The sequence below is a fragment of the Asterias amurensis genome, chromosome 5 (genome assembly GCF_032118995.1).
Source record: "Asterias amurensis chromosome 5, ASM3211899v1".
In the NCBI taxonomy this organism is placed as follows: Eukaryota; Metazoa; Echinodermata; class Asteroidea; order Forcipulatida; family Asteriidae; genus Asterias; species Asterias amurensis.
The window spans coordinates 2,154,657-2,178,280 of NC_092652.1; the positions used below are offsets into that span (position 1 = coordinate 2,154,657).

The 23,624-nt window shown below is 39.7% G+C and overlaps 1 protein-coding gene across 5 annotated transcripts in view; it reads right to left on the minus strand.

Moving 5' to 3' along the window:
* The window catches only part of LOC139936957 (uncharacterized), a 47,552-nt gene that overhangs the window by 10,200 nt on the left and 13,728 nt on the right, over window positions 1-23,624 (minus strand). The window contains exons 5-16 of one of the 5 annotated variants that reach the window (XM_071931826.1): window positions 22,920-23,014; window positions 15,512-21,076; window positions 14,847-15,035; window positions 14,228-14,363; window positions 13,553-13,702; window positions 9,732-9,899; window positions 8,968-9,070; window positions 8,627-8,758; window positions 8,007-8,093; window positions 7,487-7,585; window positions 5,340-5,364; window positions 2,511-2,529 (exon numbers count right to left, since the gene is read on the minus strand). In XM_071931826.1, the coding sequence (XP_071787927.1) occupies window positions 2,511-2,529; window positions 5,340-5,364; window positions 7,487-7,585; window positions 8,007-8,093; window positions 8,627-8,758; window positions 8,968-9,070; window positions 9,732-9,899; window positions 13,553-13,702; window positions 14,228-14,363; window positions 14,847-15,035; window positions 15,512-21,076; window positions 22,920-23,014 (6,768 nt within the window). Of the gene's footprint in view, window positions 1-2,390; window positions 2,530-5,339; window positions 5,365-7,486; window positions 7,586-8,006; window positions 8,094-8,626; window positions 8,759-8,967; window positions 9,071-9,731; window positions 9,900-13,552; window positions 13,703-14,227; window positions 14,364-14,846; window positions 15,036-15,511; window positions 21,077-22,919; window positions 23,015-23,624 lie in introns of all 5 variants that reach the window. The other 4 variants (XM_071931825.1, XM_071931827.1, XM_071931828.1 and 1 more) reach the window with 4 other exon arrangements.

The window sequence follows — 23,624 nt, forward strand, 5'->3', positions numbered from 1 at the left end:
TCTTTGAAAAGCTTTCTGTAACCGTTTGTTATAAAATGCATATGGGTATAGAAAGATGGGTAGAAAGATGTTGTAAAAGTAGAATACAATGATCTACACAAATATGCCTTGAAATTGCGTGGTTTTCGTTTTACCTCGTCGACTAACACAGTCGGCCATTTATGGGAGTCAAATTTTTGACTCCCATAAATGGCCGACTCCCATAAATGGCCGACCGTGTTAGTTCGCGACGTAAAACGCGTGATACTTGTGTGGATCATTATATTCTACTTTTAAAACATCTTTCTAACCATATACATTTCATAACAAATGGTTTCAAATGCTTTTTATAGACCAACTCGTCCGATCCAAGGCAACATGTTGCTTTAAATATTCCGGGATATCATGTTTACACCAGCTGAGATATTCAAAGCTACATCTGAAATATATTTGAATATCAAGTATATTATAGCTTACATATTCCAGGATAACATGAATAGCACAACTGAGATACTCAAAAATATAGCTGAAATATTTGTGAATATCAAGTAGATTGTAGCTTAGATATACATTGTGGTCAATTACAGCTGACATAATAGAAGTTACAAACAAAACACAGCGTCAAAGATTAACTCACCTTGATTTATATTACTTTGCAAACTTAAGACAGGCAGAATAGTAAATTTTACAATTCCTACTGATTGCCCCTAATAGGCCTCTCTTAATACTTATGCATGACGTCATAATTCTTACCCAAAATGAGGCTAAGGGCGCAAGTCCTCCATCACTTGCAGTGGCTGCCAATCGCCTCGTTTTGGATTAGCATTGTGACGTACCTCATGCATAATTATTAAGAGAGGCGTATGTGAAACTCTTGAATGCTTTTTGCAAAAGTATCCATAGGTTTGGTTGCATATTGGTTAGGCTTACTATACTGCTTCTTTCTGATGGGTTAGCAATCATTATTGAGGATGAAAGTATAATCGTTGAATGACTAAATACTTTTTTAGAGCATTGATTTCACAAGATTGTACTCATTCCATATCTAATTAGGAATGATGTCATAAAACTAACCAATGAAAAGTTAAAACAAAAAATATCATTTATTTCCCCTTGCCTAATGATGAGGCAAAGGAAACATGTTATTAACTGAAAAGATTAGTTTATAAAATAATTGTTTAAGGTTGTACACAATATTAGGCAAGCACAAGTTAATACCAAAGATTCTTCATTACGGATATAAAAAACATTCAAAACTCAAAACTGTTACTGCTCTCATATTGCCTAAAATAAACTGAAATGTTTGATTAATTGGTTAATACAACAAAATAATAAAACAGCATAATGCAAAATACAGCACAGATCAAGCTCTGCAAATAAGAAACTATGTTGCTATTAACCACAAAATCATGGTCATTTCTATTTATAAGGAAATAACACTCTTCAATGCCAGTTTCATGGGGGAGGGGAGCTCAAACCAGACCTTAAAAAGAGATGCCCGTAACAACAAGGTTTTTTTTTATCATGCAACTACCATGCGCCTCCATGCTTGTGTGAGTGAGGTCAAATGCAACCATGCAGACCATCAGTGGTTGCAAGAGTCAACGAAAAACCAAAGGAACTCCTCAAAAGAACATCAAACTAACAAAACAATATTAGCAGACAATTTCTTTCACATTCTCAAGATTGCCATAGCAACATGCAAATGAAAGGGGAAGTGAGAAAATTCGAAAATGACGAAAAGAATGAAGAAGAAGGAGATAGTATAAATAAAAAAAATAAAAACAAAGTTAACTTTAGAAAAAGATGTAGATTTTTTTTTCTCAAATGACTTTTAAAGGATTTGGACAGGATTGTAATTGAAAAAAATAGTTTAATAATTCAACTTAAAAAACAATCATAGGGCAAATTTCTAATTAAATTAATAAAAAAAATAAAAATATTTTAAAACAACTTATGGCTGGTTTGTCATTTTGTTAGGTCGTTTAACTTTTTAAATTTTAGATTGAACTAAAAAAAAATATATATATAACTTTATTTCAATTCATTTTCAGATCAAACTTATTTGTGTGTATTTGCGTAACCTGTATAATCATCAGTTGTAGATTCTCTGTTTACACAGGAAACATTAAACAAATTCAATTTAATGCCATCCCTTTTCTTTTACCCACTTGTTTGAGTAGTTCAAATATGGCTGTCTTTTGCAGTGAAAATTTTTGTACTATTGTCTCCCAAGGGTTACATTCCCTGTGTTTTGTCTTCTTCTTGTGAGACAAAATCATGCATGAGCAATAACAGGATGATTAAAGAAGCAAGGACACAACCAAAGCAAAGACAAGAACAGGCAAAAGGATGATAAGAAGAAGAAAACGGAAAAAAGATAACGGCAGTCCCTGGCTGACTCATCTTACATGACACAGCCTCGGACATTGCCAGCCAGGGGAATCCCAGGGTACACTGGGCCGCGGCGACCGCGGAGGGAAGACACCACAGATACAAAGAGCACCGAGAAACAGCCATAGCGTACTGACCCCACAACGCTCCACCATCCTGTGTGGGGATGGAAATAGATAGGGGTGGTTGTGAAGATGATGAGGATGATCAGGAAATTGTGCAAAGGCAACATCTTAGAAAGGTTCCCCAAAACAACTTGTGTTGGTAAGACACTGCTCTATAATTGCAAAGGTTGTGGGTTCGCATCCCACCCCACCCGAGTAATATGCCTGTGATTTAGGTTTACAGCGCTTGGGGAAGCACTGATTATACAGTGCTATCACACATCGGTGTTAATGGGTAAAACCAAAATTTAAATTCTTTATTCTGATGAAAATTTCCATCTATCAATTTTGTGTTGCACTGATTCATTTCATGAATTTTATTTTCTATAAACAAATATTTCTTTGACTTTTCTTCACAACTGAGTGTTAATTATTTCCACAACAAACTGTCACCCACTTTTGGATAAAAAATACATTGAACAACAGTACAACTGCTTCTCAGTGTTAAGGCTGCAAATGACAAGCCCAATCATTTCTGCAGCTTGTGAGAAATTTCAAAAACAAAAAAGGTTTTCAGGAACTGTTTTGTTTTCTTGGCAAATAAATTGCTATAAATTTATGATGCAAAACCATGGTAGTTGTTTGGGGGATACCTCATTAATGCGACCCAACTTGAAGCAACCTTGCAAGTTGCACCACATTTTAATAGCAAAGCATTTCATTCAGATTATTTTATTTAAAAGGTACCATTTTCAAATAACACAGTACTTAAACTTGTTCTTTTGTGGAGTAGTTATTTTTTCTGTGATATTTTAACGCATGCTTCCATTTTTAAATGAACACAGTTTTTATGATCAATGAGCCTGCTTGCAGAGTCTGGTCGAGTTGGGTTGCGTTTCCAAATACAGTATTGAGCGATGCAGACAATATTGGTGTAAAGAAAGCAATGTTTACTAAGTGTAGGGAATCTAAAGATATTCCATATTCTGATTTCACCAAAACAACTTCTCTTTTTATACACCAAAAAAAAGATAAATAAGTTCTGCATCATGGTCATTGCACTATAGTTTTAGCAAAATGGAATTTGCATTAAGGGCAGCCCCTCTTTCCTGTCCTTCAACAAGCCTGGAATTTCATCTTTGAGAGGACAAGGCCATTTGAATTTTGCAAAGGGCAATTCAATTGGAAAATTTGTATAAGTCTATGGGAAACTTTTAAAGGGGGCACCAATGCCAAGAGCATGGGCAATGAAGGCCATGGCACCAGTTGCCCCCTTGTAATTCCAGGCCTGCTACCCTACCATGATATGAGGCATGTGTGCTTCACTGCAAAATATTGAATCAGAAATCTCCATCCAAATTTGAAATGCAGCAAAAACATGGACATACAAATATACAGCTTTGCAGAAAAACGCAAGACATTGCAATCTAATGCACTAGACTAGATAATCTGCTCTACTGTTTTGTCTTAGCTATTACTAACCACTTGCAAAAACCAAACCACACCCTGACAGAATCAAGTACAAGAGCCCCAATAAACCACAAAAGATTGGGGCTTCAAAAGTGGTTTTAACCCGAAGAAATGTTTCACAATATCTGTCATTATTTTTGAGAACAAGAAATCAAGGATGGTTGAATATTCAGGATTCATCTAACCATTGCATCAAAAGGAGATAAACAAAAAATAAATTGTCCATGTAGACTGTGCAAGTCTCGCGCAGATTCAAACTTCCTGGACCAAGTTGGCCCCAAACATAGTCAGTTTTACATAAGGCAATCCCATTTCTTCAAAAATGTGTACTTTATTTGAAAGTTTATGGCTATAAAAATTATATCATATTGTTGGGACAGTAAAATGTTGCCATGAAACATATGAAGGAACAATTTATTTAACAAATCAACAAAGAAAACCAGAGAATAAGACTTGAACTCTGTTTCCGGTTGCTTGTAAACAATTTGATTTGGCAAAGATCTTTAAAAGATCTTTGCCCAACTGGGGTGGATTTCACAAAGAGTTAAGACTAATCTTATCTGTAGTTAGGATGAGTTACTCGTTCTAACTTAGGACTAGCCATACGTTTTTAATATCTCCTAGGACTAGTCCTAAGTTAGGACTAGTCCTAACTCTTTGTGAAATCGACCCCTGGTCATGAAGATTCGGGCAAGATTGGTTAAGTTGGTATTTACTACAAAATGGGTATTTTTATTTCAAGAATTTTGTATAAATAGAATTAAAAAAACCCATTATATTTCAGAGAAATATTTGGTGGTGTGTCATGGAACTGGACCCAAGCTCTGGTGTTGTCAGCATCAGAGTGTGGGTTCGACGCCCAGTCATGACACTGGAGCAAGGTACTTGGCCATATTTCTTCGTAAACCATTCAGTTAGGAAGTTAGTGCACTCTGCTCTACCAGCCAGGCTCCTAGTGATACCCATGCCTACATCTTTATGGCCTGTGAAGGGGGTAACCCTGTTTCAGCCCCAAGAGTAGGTGGCAGCCCTGGTGACAGTTGATTTGGGTTGACAGCCCAAAATCAGTTAAGTGTAGCCCTCGCCCTGAAGTGGCCATCCGGCCTGGTGATGTTAGGCGACTCATAACAAAAATTAAGAAAAGATAACAAGTTTTCATTCAAATTGCTTCCCCCTCCCCGACACTTGCGAGACTTGCACAGTCTATTTGAGAGATTCCAATCCACCAAGAGATAATTTGTTCATGCATTGTGAATTTCTAAAAGCGCTATAAAAACACCATTAACTCTTGTCGTTTGCCGAGATGTTTTCGGGATGTAAAAAAATGGATGCAAATCAACAAACTAAAACCAAACTCAGATAAACGAAAAGAGGCGAGCTTAAACCAATTACCTTCTCGTATCTTTCTTCATCAAATCTGCAGGAGTGGTATGTGAGAGGAATTACCACGAGGAAAGAGGCAAGGAGGGAAAAATGGAAATAAATGAACAAAAAGAAACGACAACACGAACTCTCACAAACGCTAACTTACACACAAAGGCAAGCCAAACATTTCAAAATGATCAAAAACATACAATAAGATCTCTTTCAAAATCGACTCAAGGTACTCTAAGCCTATTGACCATGTGACCGACTTTAGGTCAGGTCCCCTGTGTATGGTTTGGAATGCTGTAAGATTCAGAGCAGACTCTTCTAAGCCACAAAAAGGGCCAGACTATCTACCAATGCAGGGCGGCATCTTTCTAAACAAAGTGAGGCGGCATCCCAATCCCACCTATGGATGTTTATTGACAAATCTTGTGATTTGGGGGGGGGGGGGTGGGTTGTCAAGCCTGTATGTGTGATAGGACTGTACCGGGTAACATGCAAGGAAAGCTAGCATCAGGATTAAACTTGAAACCATTTTAAACTAAAAAAAACTGAATAACTGAAGAAGAAAGAAATCTGTCGCTGTTACATTCCTTGTTGACATAATTAAGGATTTACAAAAGTATATTATAAGCCTTTATCTGGGATCAAGGTTAGGGGCGAAAAAACCCCACATCCAATATATTATTGTTTAACCTCGTTGTAATTATCCCATTTATAAGCCCCGATTGTTTTTTTATCTACACACAGGACTGACAAGGGCTGACTCATTGCTGACAAAAGGGTCTGAAACTAGGATCAGACTTCTAGGACCAATGTTGACATGATGGCATGTCCACCTTTTTATAACCCCTGGGGTGGATTTCACAAGGGTAGTCCTAACTTAGGACTAGTCCTAGGCAATGCTAAGAGATAGGACCAGTCCTAAGTTAGGATGAGTTACTGGTCCTAATTTAGGACCAGTCCTATCTCTTAGCATTGCCTAGGACTAGTCCTAAGTTAGGACTACCCTTGCAGTCCTAAGTTAGGATGAGTTACTGGTCCTAATTTAGGACCAGTCCTATCTCTTAGCATTGCCTAGGACTAGTCCTAAGTTAGGACTACCCTTGTGAAATCCACCCCTGGAGTTATAGATTTCAAGGCGCCTTTGGAAACAGTGTCCTCAGCATTACATAAGGTGAATAAAGAGTATGACTTCTTTATATCTGAAGAAAATATCAGCATGTTTTCACCTGGTATAAATAAAAAACTATGAATTTGGGTACAGGAAGAGGTTAAAGGCAGTGGACACTATTGGTGTTTGTCAAAGACCAGTCTTCTCACTTGGTGTGTATCTTAACATATGCACAAAATAACAAACCCGTGAAAATTTGAGCTCAATTGGTCGTCGAAGTTGCGAGATAATAATGAAAGAAAATAACACCCTTGTCATATAAAGTTGCGTGCTTTCAGATGCCTGATTTTGAGACCTCAAATTCCAAACTTGAGGTCTCATAATCAAATTCGTGGAAAATTACTTCTTTCTCGAAAACTACGTCACTTCAGAGGGAGCCGTTTCTCACAATGTTTTATACTACCAACCTCTCCCCAATACTCGTTACCAAGTAAGGTTTTATGCTGATAATTATTTTGAGTAATTACCAATAGTGTCCACTGCCTTTAAGTGAGAGTATACTGATGAACTGCTTTATAAAGTCTTTTGACAATATGGGAAACAGTCCAGGGTTCCCAAATGGACAAGTTAACATACAGTCTTTGTTAATAGCTTGAAGTAATGCACATATTTTTACATTTTGTTGCACAAACAGACAATCACACATAACCAGGATACACTTCTGGTGAAGTTGAACATTGTAAACACATCATTACTATCAGCGATGGAAAACGGCTCATTAGTTTTCACTTCCTGTCTTGGAGAGAACTTTTGTTATTTCAACAATAAAACCACAATTATTTCCCCTTGCTCTTTGCAGTTTGCGTAAACTCAAAGATAACACTAATAACAACACAATCAATTATTACAGAAATTTTTTAACTGGACGTATGCTATTTTGACATCTTGAAGATCACTTTAAAATGATGCCTCGAAACTTTTATAAATGTCATTATTACTTTTGATATTATTTAAAACACAGTTTAGAGTCATGTAAATACTGAGCATGTGCACTGACCTTCTGACCTCATCCGGAACATATACATATTCCATGGTCACCATGGTGGAGAGCTCTTCCAGATTTTCAACAAACTTCAGCTTTTTGCTAAACTTTGAGCTAGTGGAGAAAAATGGCAAACAGAAGTTAGGTTTATGCAGGCATGAATTTTGAGGCTGGAAAAAAGAAGCAACGTTTTATTGAATTCAATTGAGTACAAGGGCTGACACATGTTGTGACCGAGCGATTACGTACACTGAACTAAAGCACTGGTGTTTCTGATCAGAAGACTGTTGGTTCGAGTCCCGGTTGTGACACTCTGTCCTTGAGAGCAAGACACTTACTTAACTATTATTGATGCCTCCTTCGGATGGGAGGAAAGCCACACAGGTGTGTAATGTAATTCAAGACGTCAGAGCAAAAACCCTTTAGAATTTAAATGGGTGTATGAATTTCCCATGTTTCTACCATGTATGCCTCGTATGGATATCATATTAAACTTTCTCAAAAATAAAACCAATATAATTCGAGAGAAACTGACCTTATAAATGGCCTCGTAAATCGAACGATTGTCCGCAGCCACGTCGTCGGATGAACAATAAACAGGCCCTTCAGATTCTTCCGTAGTCTAAAGTAAAAGATAAATCAGTTCATTAGTTGACATTCAAACAGAAATGGCTGAAATTACATCTCAGAAGAAAGGCCTGGAATTTCATAGTTTTAAACATAAACAATAGTTCAAGATGGGTAGGCCACTTTCATTTTGCAAAGAACACTTCCAGAAGAAAATCTTAAAGTCAATAAGAAACTGTTGAAGGGGCAACAAGTCCAAGACCAGGGGCAACTGAGGCTATAGACCGCATTGAATATGACGTCACCGTTCAAATATTTGCCCTACAAGATGGTTTGCGTGTGTGTGTGCGTGCTTGTGCCGTAGAAATCAAACCGGGAACGCCGCGTGTTGCGTGTTTCTTTGATGTACGCGTGTAGACGCGCATACAGTTTGACCTACAAGATGGCGACTTTCATATCAAAAAAGGGGTTATTCAATACGCTCTATAGCTTCTGTGGTCTTCATTTAATTCCAGGCCTGTGACTCTGGCTACTGGCTAGTGGCCTCTAGCCATAGCCAAACCCATAAGATTCAAGACTAGGTCTTACTTTCTGTCAATCATCTGATAGCATTTTCTCATCCAGTTCAGGCTTGGAATGCGATCTTTAGGAGCTGCTCCATGAAAGTAGACGATCATGTACTCCTGGGCAACAAGAAGCTCTAGGGTGCTTATTACGTACCTGTAATCAAGATAAGTATAAACAAATATTCTTAATTATAGACAAATATTCTTGTATACCAACAAATGTGTTTAAGTATAAACAAATATTATTATAAAATGAGGAGGGTATGGCCTTAGCTTTTGATCCAAACCGGACCTTCTTCAGAGGCATAAACAGAGTAGTTGGGGGAGGTTGATGGCAATAAAGATTCAAGACAAGAAACTTACAGAAACAAGTTATTCATGATGTAGTTGTAATCTTTGCGAGATCTTTCTGGCATGTAACATGAAGCGATGACAATGATGGCGTTTACACCTTCTCCATAGTAACCTAGCAACAACAATAAATAATACGTAAAATTAAATTTGCATCTGGGATAAAGAATATTCTTTGGTTTTACCCTTACACTAAGCACAGTATACTCAGTAGTTTCCCTAAATCTGTGACAACAATTTACAGTTGGTCTATATGGGAAGACATCTGCTCTATAATGGCAAAGGTTTCCAGATACAGTTTTGTCAAACATGACTTACTTCAGATGGAAATATTTCACAGAAAAACTTTATCTAGTATGAACTTCATAATCAGTAAGCTTTCAGACTGAAATGAAAACAATGTTTTTATCCTTACCAACGCTGTGTAATAATAATAACTAGTTCCTATATAGCGCATTTTCAATAATCGTATCAATGTGCATTGGTGCCCTGGTCATTGGACCAACAACAGTCCTGTAATCTTTCTCAGCTCCCTGAGGATTGTGGCGCTCCAAAGGCTTTTACAATATCATCTTCTACCCTCGCAGGTACCCATTTATACCCCTGGGTGAAGAGAAGCAATTATAGTAAAGTATCTTGCTCAAGGACACAAGTGTCATGACCTGGATTCGAACCCACACTCTGATGACTCAACCACCAGAACTTGAACTTGATGCTCTCAACAGTTTGGCCATGACATACCGACTATAACATCTTTAAGAAGACCATTTACTTACCTCCGTGGGAGAGAACTTTCTTGTAGGGATTAATGGCTCTCATATCGACAGTGAACTCCTTGTTCGCGATGCAAACCTTGCGCCAGTTACGTCGGTCTTCCATCTCCTCTTTAGCTGTGTATTCTGGAATGGCTTCGACATCAGACCTTGCCCTTTGCAAACTGTCATCTACAAACATAAAGAGAACGATTAGAAAAACAATACATGTTGGGTTTTTTCATTGAGCCCGGTTCAAACTTCCTGCAATTGCGAATGCGAGAGCGAATTTTGAAGTCACATGGCTGTTTTCACAGCGAATATTTCGCAGCAGGTGAACATAAGTCACCTGATGCGAGTTATTCATTGCAAACTTGTGACGTCAAAATTCCTATTGCATTCGCAGGAAGTATGAACCAGGCTTCATGTGAACAGTTTGACAAAGAAGCATCAGTAAAAAGTTTTTGTAGTTAATAACATTTTCAGGTGTTAAATTGTTTTGAAGAGGGTTGCAAATTATTGGTGGTGGTAAAGGAACACGTTGCCTTGGATCGGACGAGTTGCTGTATAAAAAGGAAAGGATTCTATTCAAAGTAAAATAGTTTAGAACTGAATCTTAGAAATGATTCATGCATGAATCGTTTCTCAGATTTCTGAGGGTTGTTGTTCAAGTTCAAATGCTATTTGAAGGCTACAATTTTTTTTCCAGACTCCTAGGGCTGAAACAGGGTTACCCCTTTTAGAGTCCATACAGGTGTAGGGATAGCCAAAGATGCAGTTGGTGTCCGCTGTCATCTCGCTATAAACATGGATGGATTCAACGTTTGTGGGAAAATACAGTGACAGTTTTGGACTGTATTCAGGAGAAACTTTCACATGCGACTTTTATTATATCTCTTTCAAATAATTTTGCCTATAAATTGGCATCACGGGGACAAAAAATAAACTATGACTCTACCTTTATTATGACGAACAGAACCATGTTTTGAGTTGTTAGATGGGGTGGTAAAAGGAGGTAGGGTGGGGCTTAGGGGTGGGAAGATGCTGGGAGTTGGGTCTGAGGGATGAGGCCGTGAAGTGAGTGGTTAATGAAGGAGATTTAGGGAAACATTCTCTCAAGATTAACATCCAAGTCTTCTTTACAGAACATCACGTTAAATGTCTGTGAAGTTTTCTCTTGGCTGTGTGGGTCTCTGTTCCTCTGCTATAGTCTCTATCATCACAAACAAAACATTCCAAGATGGCGCTGGGGCATCAGGGCAGGGGCATCATGAAGACAGAGGTAAAAAAGTGAGGAACAACTACCAATCAAAGACCATCAATGCTGTAAAGGTTGGGTCTTCAACATGAGCTTTGTTACCAACTTTCGTGAGTTAATATATTCATCTTAAAAGCACTGGACACTATTGGTAATTACTCAAAATAATTATTAGCATAAAACCTTACTTGGTTATGAGTAATGGAGAGCTGTTGTTATAAGTATTAAACATTGTGAGAAACGGCTCCCTCTGAAGTAACGTAGTTTTCAAGAAAGAAGTAGTTTTCCATGAATTTGAGGTCTCGAAATCAAGCACATGAATGCACATAACTTTGTGTCACAAGGGTGTTTTTTTTCTTTCATTATTATCTCGCAACTTCGACGACCAATCAAGCTCAAATTCACAGGTTTATTATTTAATGCATATGATGAGATACACTAAGTGAGAAGACTGGTCTTTGACAATTAACAATAGTGTCCAGTGTAAATGACGGCGACCAAGTGAATATGCCTTGATGATAACCGATATGTTTCCTTAGCTGAGGCAGTGAGTGTTATGATGAACATGTGTACTGTAATAAGTGTTTTTAAACTTGTTGTTAGTCTTATGCATTCCCATGATCCTTGTGCATGTAAAGAAAACAAACAGGTGTTATAATGAGAAGTTAAAGTATTAGAAAAGTGTAACTGAAGCTTTCCAACATAAACATTCTGACCCAATGCCATGAATCTGGTTAACTGGAAGTAAATGACTCACTAGCAGAAACATAAGTACAAGATTCTGAATTTTAGTTCATTATTTCTGGTAATGAAACCAAGGATGCCTCATAGTGAACTAAATCACTGTAGCTTGCAAGCCTGATGAAACCTGTAAACAAGAGTGCTTGCTATGTGAACCAGAAACACTGGGGTTAACCCCTACCCTTACACTGTAGCTTGCAAGCCTGATGAAACCTGTAAACAAGGGTGCTTACTATGTGAACCAGAAACACTGGGGTTAACCCCTACCCTTACACTGTAGCTTGCAAGCCTCAGGAAACCTGTAAACAAGGGTGCTTGCTATGTGAACCAGAAACACCAGGGTTAACCACTACTCTTTCACTGTAGCTTGCAAGCCTGAGGAAACCTGTAAACAAGGGTGCTTGCTATGTGAACCAGAAACACTGGGGTTAACCCCTACCCTTACACTGTAGCTTGCAAGCCTCAGGAAACCTGTAAACAAGGGTGCTTGCTATGTGAACCAGAAACACCAGGGTTAACCACTACTCTTTCACTGTAGCTTGCAAGCCTGAGGAAACCTGTAAACAAGGGTGCTTGCTATGTGAACCAGAAACACTGGGGTTAACCCCTACCCTTACACTGTAGCTTGCAAGCCTGATGAAACCTGTAAAACAATGGTGCTTGCTATGTGAACCAGAAACACTGGGGTTAACCCTACCCTTACACTGTAGCTTGCAAGCCTGAGGAAACCTGTAAACAAGGGTGCTTGCTATGTGAACCAGAAACACTGGGGTTAACCCCTACCCTTACACTGTAGCTTGCAAGCCTGAGGAAACCTGTAAACAAGGGTGCTTGCTATGTGAACCAGAAACACTGGGGTTAACCCCTACCCTTACACTGTAGCTTGCAAGCCTGAGGAAACCTGTAAACAAGGGTGCTTGCTATGTGAACCAGAAACACTGGGCTTAACCCCTACCCTTACACTGTAGCTTGCAAGCCTGAGGAAACCTGTAAACAAGGGTGCTTGCTATGTGAACCAGAAACACTGGGCTTAACCCCTACCCTTACACTGTAGCTTGCAAGCCTGAGGAAACCTGTAAACAAGGGTGCTTGCTATGTGAACCAGAAACACTGGGGTTAACCCCTACCCTTACACTGTAGCTTGCAAGCCTGAGGAAACCTGTAAACAAGGGTGCTTGCTATGTGAACTAGAAACAAAGGGGTTGACCCCTACTCTTCCATGATAAGTTTTCTAGGTTTTTTAACAGGCTTTACCGATTCTAGTACCTATGGCATAATATCCTATTCAAAGGACAAAGCAATTATGGTAGATAAAGTTCTTGCTCAAGGACACAAGTGTCATGACTGGGACTCGAACCCACACTATGTTGATCATCAGAGACACCAGAGCTTGAGCCCGGTGCTCTAAACCGTCAGGCCATGACATGCCACAATCGGCCTCGATCATATCACTTGCTTACAAGAAAACATAAGATATAAAGTAAAGAAATGATCTTGAGACATGTCAGTGAAGTGTTAAGCTGATGAGGACACTTGTTCATGATTAGTCGTCAAACATGAAGCATAAGTCTTCCATTCCCATGACCGGGACTCGAACCCGCACCCTGCTGTCCAGAAACACCAGAGCTTGAGCCCGATGCTCTTAACCACCAACTCATGACAGGCCTTGATCATTGTACTTGCTTGCAAGAAAACATAAAATGAGTGAACATTTGGTGTTAAGTCGTGAAGTTTTCTTGAGAAATGTCAGTGAAGTGTTAAGCTGATGAGGACACTTGTTAATGATTAGTCGTCAAACATGAAGCGTTAGTCTTCCATTCCCATGGTCTATCGGCTGCGATCTTACCATCCCACGACATCTCGGTACTGGTTGGCGTAAGGATGGCTGGCGTTGCAGAGCCGTTCACTTCAGCATCAATACTGATATCAAGCTCTGCAGGAATGTGAACTACCTTCTTCATACTGCTCTTCCGGTTTCTTTGCTCTTGGCTACTGGCTGGAGGGTTGGAAGTTTAGGCGCCAAGTTAAGAAACAGAACCTTAATGTAAGGACTATCAATACGGAATCTCACCACTTAAGTTGGATTGTTTCATTAAGTAACTAAACCTTTTTCACAGTTTAGCACACACCCTTGTGGTGTGTCGAACAAATTTCTTTGCCATGCAAAAAAAAGAGTGGGGTACAAGTAGCAACGATTTAACGAATGTGGGCTGGTAAAACAAATCTGCTAAGCAAGATTTTTCTGTGCTGAGCAAGTTTTTTTGGTTTATCAAAGTGGGCCTAGCTATCTTGATTGACACATAACGTAAAAAACCTTGTCCGAATCTGGACCTACCTTGTGACAGACAGAAAGTCCCTGCTAACCTGTGAAATAGGCTCAACGAAAGCTTGGAATTCTCTGCTTCCTTGAGCGCTGCTTCTTTGCTTGCGGTTAGCAGAGCCATGAAACCAGGCCCTCCTTTCTTGAGTGACCACTAAAACACAGAAAGAACATAAAATGTTTTTCCGAATCTAGACCTACCTTGTAACGGAGACAGATCACCATCTTCATCCTCATCAAAGTTATCGTCTCCTGCTAGTCTCTCCGCCCAGGCACTCATTCCTTCCACTGAGCCGTCGTCAGACATCATGCTATCTCGTGTTCTCAGCTTACCATCCTGATAAATCAAATAAACGGTAACGTTAAAACAGGGCAAATTTGTTAAAAGCCAGTTAGCAGAGAAAGTTGATTGACAAATCTGTCTGCTTTGCAAAGCTTATTACTATTATTAATGACATATTTCTAGAGGAAAGAGGAAGACCGAAAGCTTGGTGGACTGATAACATTGGAGCACTTAAAAGAAGTAGCATGCATGAGGTAACGACGCCCACACCGGACAGGGAGGCTTCGATGGAGTTTGTTTCTTGGACCACCATGGGACGGCGAACGCCCTAATGGACTTAAGAGAGAGAGAGAGAAACTAAGGATTCCTCATAGGTGAACTTATTTACTGTGGTTCGCAAGCCTGAGGAAACCTGTGAACAAGGGTGCTTGCTTTATGAACAGAAACACTAGGGTTAACCCTTACTCTTCCACGATAAGTATTCCAAAAAGTCTCTGCTGAACGATAATGATATAAGATGTTTATCAAGAAAGTTACCGTTGATGGAACTTTCCTCCTGAAGAAAGACTCTTCCTCTTGTGTGCTGTCGACACCAGCGAGCTTCTGTTGGGAGAATTCATCATCTTGCCATTCATCAGGTAGCGTCACACCTTCCATGTTCTTCATTGCTTCGGCCGTAGCTACCGACAGCTCTCTATGATGGGTTGGTTTCTCTGTCATGGATTTCTGGATCAAATCATAAGAGAGTGAGAGAGGGGTGAGGCAATTGTACATTTTCCTTAAAATTTATAAAACAGAAAGACTCTGCTAGGGGCGAAATGTCAGACCATTAACTTTTTTGCTGCATTTATTCCATTTAGGTCCTTTTGGTTGGTAAGCAGTTTGCAACAGCTTTATTCTGTTTTCTAATTTCTACAACAGTTACAGGTTGAACGGCTTCTGACTGGCAAACTTGAACAAAGATATTGACAAATTATGGAGACCACCAACATATAGCTTAGTAGCTCAGTTTGTAGAACACCGGCATGTTAAATTGGAGATCGTTGGTTCAAATCTCGCTCTAGTAAAGTTTTCTTTGTTCAACCCCAAATCATTTAAGTTTTACCTGTGTGGTTTTATTATTTGATAACTAAAATAAGAAAAAATACTTAAATTTTAGTAAATCTTTTGTTAACAATTTGAACCTAAAAAAAGGAACTTACTCTTCTCTCCTTTTCCACAATGTCATCCATCAGTCTCTTCTTATCGTCCCATTCTCCGTGAATATCTTCAGCCATATCAGGATCAATAGACACAGATCTCTTGGCAGCCAGCGGCACCGCCAGTTTCTCACTATCTCCTTCTTCAGCCACATCGTCCTGAGATCTATCCAGGATGTCATCGGTGTCAGGAGTGAGCATATCTAGGCTACTCATACTGATTGGTGTCAGTGGTGTCCCTGTATCAGACAAAGCTGAGCCCGGAGTACCTGTTGAGAGGAGCCTGTGAGATTTGGGTGTCGATTTATTCGGCAAAGACAGAGTCGACGGTCTTACAGCTGAGTCTGCAGAACCTTCCACATTCCCATCAGGGTCGACATATTCTAAGATATCCGCTAGCCCATACAGAGCTGCTGGTTTGTCCTCTCTTTCAACGTCGATGTCGACATCTTTCACATCGTCTTCAACGATGAGCTTTGTCTTCCCAAGTGAGGATTCTTCGGACTTACTGCTAACATCTTGAAGTCCCTGCTCTTCATTGATAATTACATTTACTTCAATTTCAGACTGGGGCTCCTCGTCAGCAGTGTCTCTTGGATTTTCTTCAGTGCTTAGGGGAACACCTTGCTCAGTGTTTGCTTCAGATATTGCAACCACTTCTGGCTCAGAAACATCTTGGACTTCCTCCTCCTCCAAGTCTGCTGTTGATGACATCAGTGACTCTTCTTGTGAGACTACTACCTGTGAAATCTCTTCTTCAACGACTGATTCCACCGGTTCAACAGGCAAATCGTTTTCTTCATAGTTTTCTTCTTGTGAGATCTCTTTTTCAACGACTGATTCCACCGGTTCAACAGGCAAATCGTTTTCTTCTTTAGGCTGCAAAACATCTTCAGCTTCATAACTTGATGATTCAAGACCGTCTCTTGTCTGTTCAAGATCTAAAGGTTCTGCTGATTCTACTTCAACGACTGATTCCACAGGTTCAACAGGCAAACAGCTTTCTTCTTGTGAGACTGCTACCTGTGCAATCTTATCTTCAAAGACTGATTCCACCGGTTCAACAGGAAATTCGTTCTCCTCATCGGGCTGCAATACATCTTCAACGCCACTACTTGAAACTTCAAGACCTTCTCTTGTATGTTCCAAGTCTAGAGGTTCTGCTGATTCAACTTCAAAGACTGATTCCACCGGTTCAACAGGCAAACAGCTTTCTTCTTGTGAGACTGCTACCTGTGCAATCTTGTCTTCAAAGACTGATTCCACCGGTTCAACAGGAAATTCGTTCTCCTCATCGGGCTGCAATACATCTTCAACGCCACTACTTGAAACTTCAAGACCTTCTCTTGTATGTTCCATGTCAAGAGGTTCTGCTGGTTCAACTTCAAAGACTGATTCCACCGGCTCAACAGGCAAACAGCTTTCTTCTTGTGGGACTGCTACCTGTGCAAACTTGTCTTCAAAGACTGATTCCACCGGTTCAACAGGCAAACAGCTTTCTTCATCAGGCTGCAATACATCCTCAGCTTCATAACTTGATGATTCAAGACCGTCACTTGTCTGTTCCATGTCTTGAGGTTCTGTTGATTCTACTGATAACGAAGCTGCTAGCAGTATCTCTTCAGAATCGTGTTCAAGGGCAGGTTCTTCTATGTTACCATTCAAACTGGATACCCCATTTGCATCCTCTTGCTGCTCATCTGGTGTGACCTCATCAAGTAAAGAATTTCCAAATACTTCCACTGATGCTGGAGCAGAATGCTCTTGTTGAATTAGAGATGCTGAAATAATCTGGTCATCATCGCCTGAATTGAGCTTTTGAGGATACAACAATGATTCCTCCTGAGAAGCTGAGGAGGCTTCTAAGACAATGTCACCATTGCTTAAGACTTCCGTAGCAGGGACAACACTTTCATGTTCTTGCATTGCTACTTCCGCTCTCTGGACCAACCATGCATCTTCACTTGCATTGCTCAGCTCTTCCTCACCATGTTCTGTTGTCGAGACCTCTCTAAGATTTGCTTGGTCTTGATGCAACTGTTCTATATAAGCATATCTCGCCATCTTAATTACCCCTTCAACTAAATTTTGGGCCTCCTCTTGCATTGCTGAGTTGTCTTGTTCGGTCACTTTGGGACTGCTTCTCCCTGAATCACACAACCCAACTTCTGTTGGGATGGAAAACCTCTCCATTTCATCTTTCTGAACTTGTGGCTCTTCTGAGAAGTGGTCTTCAATAACTCCATTCTCCAAATCCTTAGGAATCTCTTCAGTCAAGGACCCATCACCATCTCCATTAGTGTGATTCTCAAAATCGTCAAGTTTCTCTTCTAAGGTTGTGTCTACTAGATTGACCTCCGTTGACTCTGTGGACTCCGTCACTTGCTCTTCCTCCTCTTCTTTAATGTCACCAATCTGAAAGTTTGTGACATCATGAGATAAATCTGTAACGATGTAGGAATCACCACTTGAAGGATCTTCTGATATGACATCTGATGTGAATTCGCTGTCTGGGCTTGTGATTTCACTGGAGCGAGTCTGGGCTTCGTCAGAAATTGGAGATATGTTTCTCTCCAGAGATTCTGCTTCCATTACCAAGTCAAGTGGGAGATCACCTGGTACCTCATTACTCTCCAAGGGTGCAACATCATCTACTGTTGCTAGAGTATCTTCATCGAGTTGTTCCAGAGGTTCAGCTTCCTCCGGATATGTTCTTTCCATCGCATCATCGGAAGGTGAACTAAAACTTCTCTCACTTTCTTGCCCACCTTGAAGAAGATCTGAAAACCCACCATTATCTCCGACCATGGCTGGCTGCACATCAGAATCCTCCACAGCTGAGTCCTGATCTTCAGCGTTTTCATCACTTTTGAGATGAGTGAATTCTACTTGTAGGTCCACATTGTTAGTGTCAAGGACTTCATCGTTACTGTCATCACCTAATGACTGGTCCAAATTTTTATCTTCAATCTCCCCTTGATTTTTGTCATCCACTTCCGCACCTGTTCCTAAAACTGAAACCATATCCTGTTGGACATTTTCTGCAAAACTGGACTCAAGGATAAGGTTCTCAGCAGGAATGCTCTCTTGATCTTCTTGCGTGTCTTGATGATCCAGGTTGGATTCTTGAGCATCAAGCATCTCCTGAGCTATCATAGTTGCAACTACATTTTCCACCTCCTCAACTGGTTGTGGCTCAGAGGGTGAAAACTCGTCATCTTCTCTGGTGAAATCCTGATCTTGCAAGTCAGAAGTCAATCGCAGCTGATCTTTCAAATCTTGATCATCAACTGGCGACCTATCTTGATCATCTTCAAATGACATTTCTTCAGGAACAGATTCTTCAGTACTGCCTGACGGTTCGCTTTCTTTGAATTCAAAATTATCAGGCTCTTCCATCACCTCTTGATCAATCAGTGGTGACACAATGTTCTCAATACCTATAAGAGTTTCACCAGGAATGTCAGCTTCTGGAGCCTGATGTTCAACATCTAGCTGTGCTTGCTGTAAAGCTTGCAGCTCTTGCTCTTCTTCTTCTGTCATAACATCGTCAACTTCTTGAAGATATTTCTCAGGAATGAAAGCTTCTGTAGGCTGCTCTTCTGTTTCTTCTACTTCTGATTGCTGAAAGGATTGCACATCATTTTCTTCTGAGTCCTCTGATACCTCTTGTGCTATACTCTCGGGAGCAACATCTAGCACAATATTCTCTTCACTGAGAGTAGCTTCTGCATCATCTTCATCAGCTGTACTTGAGTTTTTCTCTCCAGGAGCCGCTGCCTGATCCACTTCTTGATCTTCTTCTCTTTCATCCTCCTCATTCTCGTAATCATCATCATCTTCTTCATCAGGTTTAACCTCATCCCAGATTTCATTGATTTCATCTTCTAAAGATGGAGCTGCTCCTGCCTCCTCGTTTTCATTAAACCCTTCATCCTCAACTTCTGGATTCACGTCTCGTGGAGACTCTTCAAAGTTGTCTGAGTACTCTACGTCTGAATCTACTTTTTCATTATCAGAGGTCTCAGTTATTGTAATCTCTGGCCTCATCTCAGGTTGACCTTCTTGAACATCTAACTCATCTTGATCAAAGTTGCTCGCTGAGGATATTTCCTTTTCATCTAGACCAGCAACGAAACTTGGAGAAGGATCTGCACTGACTTCCTCGACTGGCTCTTTTACCACACCAGGTTCAGAAATTCCAGACTGGTAATCATCACCAAAGCCACTTGTGTCCATTACAACCGAGTCAAAGTAAACATCTGAAGATGTAGAAACCACTGTTCCTCCAAATGGGTCTGGAAACCCATCTTCAAGTTTGGGTTCGCTTGTTTGAAACCCAAAGTTATCCATCCCAAACGAGTCATTTTTAGATTCATCTGATACGGTAAAGGGATTGCTGCTTGATGAAGGACTTCCTGGTTGCTGATTAAGGAAGTCTCCAAGATCTGTCGAGGAACTTTCTACTGTTGTTGAGACACTAGAATGGACTGTCGACTCCATCATAGATGAAAATGGATCACTTAATGGTTGACTCTCAGAGTATGTTGATGTTGTTAAGGTGCCCAACCCAAGCAAGTCACTGCTACTGGTCTCTCCATCCATTCCGAAAGGGTTGTTTCCTGAGAGAGTGACTGACGTTGATTCAGATTCTTGTGCCTCTGGATCTACGGTAATGCTGACACCGAAAGGATCGGCAGCGTAATCATGAATGACAGGATCTCCAAACGGGGCAGGAGTGGGATCGGAAGCAGCCACTGGTTGTGTCATGAAGGCATCTAGCCCAAATAGATCATCACTTGACGACTGTTCAAACGGATTGGAAGGAGGTACTGGTGTAGTTGCAGAGTCCATTGGCTGTCCAGATCCAAAGGGATCAAGGCCAAGCAGTTCTTCGGTATCATTTCCAAACCCAACAGCATCACTGCCAGGACTAGAGGGTGTGAAGCCAAGAGTACCCGCACTATCAGCAGAGGAGAAGGTTCCACTCTCAGATGTTGGCATCCCGTTTGGATTCCCTTGAAAGAGATCTAAATCAAGTAGCGCTGATCCCGCATCAATCCCGCTGGAATCAGGAGAGCTTATTCCCTGATTATCTCCCATGTCAAACGGGTCGTCTGTGGCCATAGGGTCGTTGGCGTTGTTGGCGTTGCTGGAAAGTCTCAAGAGAGTTGCATTAATATCCGACATGTCCGACTCTGTCACAACCTCGTCTTCTTGTTCCTCCTCATCAGCGGTGGAGGAATTCTCCTGGGAGGTAAGAAAGTCTTTCACAAGAGGGAGGACCTGCTTCCTTGAGGCTTTGACGTTACCCTGGCTGTAGACAACCACTCCAGGGGAATCCGTTTCCAACTCGGAAAGAATGAGTTCGGGAGATGAAGACTCGTCCAGGGTTTGGAGTAATTCATCTTTCATGGAGTCTGAGGTGTTTGAAGAGTAGACAGATATTTGCCTGTGTGCTTCATCGTCTTGGTTGAGGGTTAATGACATCAGGACAAGGAGACGGAGGTTCTTAGAGGAGCAGAAGTCATGAAGGTCCCTTTCAACAGATGGCTTTTCAACAAAATCCTGCAAGAAATGAAGACGAAACGAAAATGAAAATCAGAATACCTTTGTTTTTAAAAGAAAAATAATCGTCAAGAAATTTACTTAAAAATAAAGCAAAGACAACTTCAATGCAGGTGGTATTTGTGAGCAACCAGCATTAACGAAACGAAAATGAAAATCAGAATACCTTTGTTGTTAAAAGAAAAATAATCGTCAAGAAATTTACTAAAAAATAAAGCAAAGACAACTTCAATGCAGGTGGTATTTGTGAGCAACCAGCATTAACTTATCAAATGAAGATGACAATTGGTTCTACATGTATCAGAACGACAAGTACATGAAATAATACCTACAGAATCACCAAGTGCATGGTACAAGGGTTGCCAGTCAGAATAGTCAATGTTGAAAAAAGGCCTGATTTCTTTTCGCGGAAAAGTATTCAAAAGAAATATTAACCCCCAAAAAGTACCCAGCTTATCCCTGACTAAACTACAAATTCGTTTGTCCAGGAAAAGTCAGTGAAAAAGAACTGATGCTTGATCTAAAATATCTGGTTCATTTGAGGCTTTACTTTCTTCTTCAGTGATAGATTATATTATGAAGCCATTCAATAATTCAAACAGAAATTTTGTGTGGGTGAGTGGGTCGAAACAATTTACAAAAATAAATCCACATTGACTATTCTTGGAAAAAAACCAAGATGCATGAACACCATACATGTAAATTCAGGTATGGTTAAGCTACAAAATAAGCGCAAAACAAGGCACTTAGTGTTTAAAAGACCTTGCTGAATATAGATTGAATAAAATGAGACAAAAAACATAATCCATTCCCACACAAAGAGAAAAATACCGTTCAGATCAATATCTGATATAATGGAATGCTAACACGATATAAAAATATTAAATAATCAATACTCAAAACAATCCAAAAATAAATATCATAAACTGATAAATTTGAATCATTCAAATGGTGAAGTTTGATATACAGATTGTAAGCTGTTTGCTAAAAGCTTTAATTTGATACTTGTCCGGGCACCAGCTGACTGCCAAGATAAACTTATCAGATAAAATGCCCTTGGTTAATGAGAACCAGTGATTTTTATCGGTTAAGGTAAAGAGAAGGCAAACGGTGCATCAATATCTATTTTAAAACCAACTGACAATTATCTTATACATTGGCTCATTTTGAACATGTTTCATTTTAAGAATTTCTTATGGTATAAAATGTTATGATACAGATAATATATTTGGTATGCCAAACAAAGATTTGCTTTACTTGTGGCACAATTAATCTCATTGAAAACTTAAAAATTTCAGGATGTTATAAACAAACAAATAATGAACTACTGTAATCATGAAACAAAATGCAATGATCCTTCGCTGCGCTCATATGAATGAAAAATGGTTTCGCTCTAATAGCTGACAATAACACAAGCTAGAATGAATATTGTTTGGGTTCCTCGTAAGGTTTATTAAAGTACGGGATTGTGCCAGTGATTGACAGATTATTAATTTAATATTTATACGCAGTCATGCTTGGCCGCATTGGCTTGATCGAGGCGCGCCCCACTCCTGCAAACAGTGCGCTAGGAGGCTGAGCAATTATTGTTTTATGTAATTTTTTTATTAAAGCCCAATAGATATATTTGTTGAAAGTTTAGGAAATTATTCCTATTTCACGTTGAGGCTCCTCTGTCATGTCTGTGGCATCTGGAAAATTGCAAACATGTCAATTATGATTTACCAATGTAACCTTAAGAGTTTGTTGAAATGAAGAAATTGTATGCCTTTGTAACCCAAATGACAAACAAGTATTGTTTTATAGATGTCTGTCAAAAGGTCAGGAATTATTCTTAACTTACGTTGAGATTCATGGGGATAGAACTCATGCCAATGTTCATGGACGCACCGGTGACACATTTAAAATCTTTCCTTAATATCTCGTCACATGTGAAACCTGTCATTAAGAAACAAAGATAGAAACTAAAATAAATCGAAAGTTATACAAGTCAAAATAACAAAGGGTTCAGATCAATATGCATTTCATCAGAAACGAGAAGAAAAACAATTCGCCATTTTTATATTCAGTGGCAATATATTTTTATCATACAATACAAGCTAAGGTGGAACACAAAAGAATAGCGCTTCTGAATTCCATATCCTGCGAGGCCAAAGTTGGATATATGGATAGGGACAAAATTGCGCTACATGTATATTTCTCTGTATTTCACAAGCACATGGACTAACTTGACTTGTAGCTCAAACTAGTGCAATATGTGGAGTATGTTTTTAAATTTTTGTCAAGAGCTTTGAGGTCATGCATAAGGCTCTAGGGCCTATTAATTGTTTTTATGTTATTAATATTATTATTATTTATAATACAACAGGGTTTGATGTGGGCCATGCATTTATTATGGTTTATACCACACCGTTGGTGCTATGGATCATTCAATCATAATCATACATGTAGATTCAAGTTTGCCTGAAGATAACGCACATTCTGATGACACTATAAGGTTTGAGTAAATTTTTCTGTAGACATCCAAACCAAACAGTGCACTCCTGTA